The sequence below is a fragment of the Telopea speciosissima genome, chromosome 11 (assembly GCF_018873765.1).
Source record: "Telopea speciosissima isolate NSW1024214 ecotype Mountain lineage chromosome 11, Tspe_v1, whole genome shotgun sequence".
Taxonomy (NCBI): domain Eukaryota; kingdom Viridiplantae; phylum Streptophyta; class Magnoliopsida; order Proteales; family Proteaceae; genus Telopea; species Telopea speciosissima.
In genome coordinates, this window is record NC_057926.1 from 54685523 (window position 1) to 54690692 (window position 5170).

Genomic DNA, 5170 nt, shown 5'->3' on the forward strand with positions numbered 1-5170 from the left:
CTCAGATTCCGATTGTCCCAAGAATCGGCATACTATTTCTTCTGGGGTTTTCAGATTAGGTTTTGTTAGCCTCCTTGGATATATTTGAATTCTTGTTCACCTTTCATTTTCGTTTTTATTTATAAGAAAACTCTTGCGTGAAGTAAACCAACAGCTTAGTATGGCATGAATCACATAAAACAGCTGGGATTGTTTTTGCCGTAAGAGAAATAAACACCCTCTCCCCCAAAAAAAATATTGGAAGGCATGGTTCCAACATTTTTTTTTGGGATACTAGTAAGGCTGTAAATGGATAATCGAAAATCTAAATTCGATCTCATCCGTATCCGTGTTAAAGATATCAGGAAAAAAAAACGGAATACTCCGATAAAAATCTATCCGGAAAAAAATCCGAATACTTAATAATAAAGAAATAAGTAAATAATGATCTTGAGGGGTTTTGAAGATTCAATAGGTTCTAGAATATGAGGAAAAGAGAATCATGATCTAAGAAATGTAGATTGAGAGTGAATTATATCCGCTAGGGGGAGGAAAGTCCGAGTTACACAAGACAGAGATGTAAATGGATGATTGAAAATCCGAATTCGATCCGCATCCGAATCTGTATTTGAGGGGATTGTATGATTGGACTAAAGGCTTCTTCCAGGGAAAATGAAAAGAACCATTAGCTTAATTGAATTATTTTTGTGAAACAATAATAATGATGATGATGTTGGTGAAGATTTGATTATGAAGAAAGGAGAAGATAATTTAAAAAAAAAAAAAAACAAAAATCTAAAAAGGGATTGTTCATTAACGAAGATAGAGTATTGGAGATGGCAGGATATGATTGTTATTTATATGGCTGATGGCTTTAGGAACCAAATTAATCCCTTTATTCATAAAAAAATATTGTTGATGAAGTATGGCAAATGGCATTGCTATGTATGGATGAATCATGCATTTGCACAGAATGTTGATGATGTACCTTTAAATTGACTTATGAAGAAGCAAATTCGGTACATGGAGGTCCAGATCCGGCCTCTTGATTAACAAAGATCGAGAGACTTTGACCTCTAAAGCAACAATTACTATAAAAGCATACCATTCTTAGTAATTGTTGCAAGAAGAAGAAGAAGAAGAAGAAGGCTATCAACAAAACAATAACTGATCCATCGTCTGAGAAGAGAGGTAGCAAGGTCGCAAGGTAGCAAGCATGGCTAGGGAAGAGCTACAAGTGCTTAAAGCACTTGATGTGGCGAAGACCCAGTTATACCACTTCACTGCAATTGTGGTTGCTGGTATGGGTTTCTTCACCGACTCCTATGACCTCTTCTGTGTTTCCCTCATCACCAAATTGATTGGTCGCATTTATTACTACACACCTGGATCAACTACCCCTGGTGTATTATCCAACAGTGCTAACTCAGCCGTCACTGGTGTGGCCCTCGTTGGCACCCTAGCCGGCCAGCTCTTCTTTGGCTGGCTCGGTGACAAGATGGGTCGAAAGCGTGTCTATGGTGTCACACTTATGCTCATGGTCGTCTGCTCTATTGCCTCTGGCCTTTCCTTTGGTTCCACAGCCAATGGAGTGGTGGCTACCTTGTGTTTCTTCAGGTTCTGGTTAGGTTTCGGCATTGGAGGTGACTACCCATTGTCAGCTACCATAATGTCCGAGTATGCTAACAAGAAGACCCGAGGTGCTTTCATTGCTGCAGTCTTCGCCATGCAAGGCTTTGGATACTTATTCAGTGGAATCATTGCTCTCATCGTTTCTTCAGCATTCAACGCCTCTTACCCTGCTCCGGCTTACGACATTAACGCAGCCGCCTCCACTGTGCCACAGGCCGACTACGCCTGGAGAATAATATTGATGGTGGGTGCCCTTCCTGCAGCACTTACTTACTATTGGCGTATGAAGATGCCTGAGACCGCTCGTTACACCGCCCTTGTCGCCCGGAATGCTAAAAAGGCAGCTGCGGATATGGTGACGGTGTTGCAAGTGGAGTTGGAAGCAGAGCCAGACAAAGTGGAGAGGATGGCAATGTCGGCCTCCAACTCATATGGGTTTTTCTCTAAAGAATTCCTTCGTCGACATGGGCTTCACTTACTTGGAACCTCCACAACATGGTTCTTCCTAGACATTGCGTTTTACAGTCAGAGTCTGTTCCAGAAGGACATCTTCACCGCAGTGAATTGGCTCCCTGCTCCACAGACCATGAGTGCAATTCAAGAGATGTACATGATTGCGAGGGCACAAACCATCATTGCTCTTTGTGGTACCATTCCTGGGTATTGGTTTACGGTCGCTTTCATTGATTACATTGGTAGGTTTGTAATTCAATTGATGGGTTTCTTCTTCATGATGGCCTTCATGCTTGGACTTGCCATTCCTTACACTTACTGGAAGACTGGGCACCAAGCTGGCTTCGTGGTCATGTATGCGTTCACTTTCTTCTTTTCCAATTTCGGGCCTAATGCAACAACTTTTGTGGTGCCTGCGGAAATATTCCCGGCGAGATTTAGGTCAACTTGCCATGGTATATCGGCAGCATCTGGTAAGGCTGGGGCAATCGTCGGGGCATTCGGCTTCGTGTATGCCGCAGGGAATGCGCCTGCTGGTATCGGTATACAAAACACATTTTACTTGCTTGCTGCAACCGACTTCTTGGGATTGATTTTTACGTTTTTGGTGCCCGATGCCAAGGGAAAATCTCTTGAGGAAATATCCGGTGATGCCGCCGAGTCTGAAGAAGGAACTGGGATAGAGGAGAATGCTTAATCCTTAACTAATTTCTTTTCTTTTCTTTAATTGGTCCGGTGGATATTTTTCATGTAATACATACGGTTGTAATGTCCATGCCCTTCTTATTCCTATGTGAAGAAGGGCACCCTTGATTTGTGTGTGTTTGAGTTCTCCTACTCTTTTGATTATAATGAAATATCAGTGATATGACTTGAATTGAAAAAAAAAAATTTCATTCAATCATCAGTTTTTGTTGTTTTGCTTGCGGTTTAGTTAGTTTTTAAGAGTTATTTCTTTCTTCTTACCAAAAAAAAAAAAGAGTTATTTCTTTCTTTGTGAAGTAAATATTTAAACTGTTCCATTAGATTTGTTGCACTTAAATTCTCTATCTACCCGGTGGTGAGTAGAAGCCCCAAACTGGAGCACCCACTTAGAAAGTTGTTTTTTTTAAAAAAAAAAATCGAATACATATCAAGAGGACTCCCTCCTTTGTGTAGGAGGGACTATATTTTAAGAGGACATAATGTCCCAGTTCCTATGCTAAGGAGTCCATGACCAATCTTTGCTTTGATTTCAAAGATGATCGCATCCCAAATTTGGTTCCAGTTCTGGATTTGGACGTCCAACGTTTAAGATTGTGCTGTCTCAATCTGGCCCTAGCTGACTTGTGTCAACCCGGGTTCTATTTTAAGAAAAAAAATTATTTTAAATAAAAGATTTCATTTTAAGGGCTTACGTTCAAACTTTACAATCTTCCAATCAGTGAGGCCGATTTTGACGCACCACATATATATCTTCATGAAAGTATCGATACATACTTTCCATCTGTAAGGTTGATGTGGCTGGATTTTGTCGAATAATGCATAAAAATCGAGAAAAGTGTAAAAAATATGTTTCACACTGATCGACGTCCAAATGAAACCAAAATTGCATGAAAGTTTACGTGCAGGCTTAATATAGCCATAAAAGGCTAGATGGAGAGTCTTGGCTCAAACCAAGGTGGTTCGAAAATCAAGGAGAGTACGGGGCAAAATGATCATATATATTTTAAAAAGTACCGGAATTTGGTGAAATTTCACGCAACATCCTAAAATGGTTAAATAAGGTTATCCTAAGGGTCTTGGATCTATTTGAGAAATTCAATGTGCTCTGGGTGCATAAACTAGGGTGGGGGTAATTTGATAATTTTTGCCATTATCACTACAGCAGAAAGCTGGATCTGAATCATCATCGCCAAAACGATTTCCCAAGGTGTCAAAATGCAGTGTCTACAACTAGAAAACTGCTTACTCTTAGAATCTAGATTGGTGAGAATAGATGTGGGAAGTTAGAAGAAGGACATGAAGTACTGAGGCATGACTGCAAGAGTTGATTGGATAAGGACTTATTTACTAGCACAAATCAGAAACTTTATTTTCCAACCCTTCAACCTTGAATTGACTCGAGAAAGAAGACCGTTGCTATGGTGATTTTTAGGACAATCATTGGGGTAACACCCTTGTCTCTACATTTAGGGATTGAAGCAAGTTAAATGTCCTAAGTCATAGGTGTGACTGAAACATCATTTGCTGTGGATATGGCCTCTCAGTTTCATGCTGGGAAATTCAGTATTGAATAGATGCTGAAGTCGATTCTCTTCCATTGAAAACTGGGTGAGTAGAGAGATGAGTGTGGTTCGTGAAGTTTGTGACTTGGTGGGTGAGGCGGCGCCGCCGGATCCGGGGGGAGGAAAGCCGCCAGATAGTGGGAAACAATTGAGAATTCTTGATTTCTTCAAGCCGATGTCCAAAGAGGTAGTCGGGACACAGCAGGAGAAGGGGGCGCCTGGTGGGGAGGAAAGTGGTGCTCTGGTCAGGCCCCCTTTGGTGAAATCGTTTGCGCGAGCAGTGAGAGGCCCTCTGCCTGTACTGGCTGATCTGTCGGATCCGATAAAAGCTGGAAATTGCACCAAGGTGGTTATACCCCAAGAGGCTTATGAGGAAGAGTTGAAGGGTTTTGAGAAAGCCCTTATCGGCAGAACAAACTTTCGTTTTATTTCAATGGATGATATAAGAGCTGCTGCTAGATCTTCTTGGCAGTTGAAAGGGAGGGTGTCCTTTTCGCCATTGGGTAAAGGGTACTTTCTGGCTAGGTTTGAACTGGAGGGAGATATGGTTAAACTATGGAGAAGGGGCTTGTTGTGAGTGGGGTCGCAGACTATCTCTTTCCAACGATGGAGGCCTCGGTTCAACTTTCAAGACAAGGCTGCTCCGAGGAAATTGGTCTGGATCAGATTTCTAGCCCTACCACTCGAATACTGGCATGAAAAATCCTGATATTGTTTGTATTGTTGAACCAATGGTGGATGCTTCAAGTTTTCCTTTGCTATTCTTTAATAGGCTGGGCTTTGAGGTGAATTTTTTGGTGAACAAGCGCGTTAATAAAGTTCCTAACCTTTGGGTTGTG

The 5170-nt window shown here is 41.5% G+C and overlaps 1 protein-coding gene across 1 annotated transcript; it reads left to right on the top strand.

Annotated features, from left to right (window-relative positions):
* The first annotated feature begins 1192 nt into the window (after window positions 1-1192).
* On the top strand, window positions 1193-2761 carry LOC122645663 (low affinity inorganic phosphate transporter 3-like). Its single transcript, XM_043838982.1, has one exon. The coding sequence runs from the start codon at window positions 1196-1198 to the stop codon at window positions 2759-2761; it is 1566 nt and encodes a 521-aa protein (XP_043694917.1). The 5' UTR covers window positions 1193-1195.
* The last annotated feature ends 2409 nt before the right edge of the window (window positions 2762-5170 follow it).

Excerpts from the sequence above, each read along its gene's own strand:
- LOC122645663 (XM_043838982.1), top strand. The coding sequence starts at position 1,196 with ATGGCTAGGGAAGAGCTACAAGTGCTTAAAGCACTTGATGTGGCGAAG.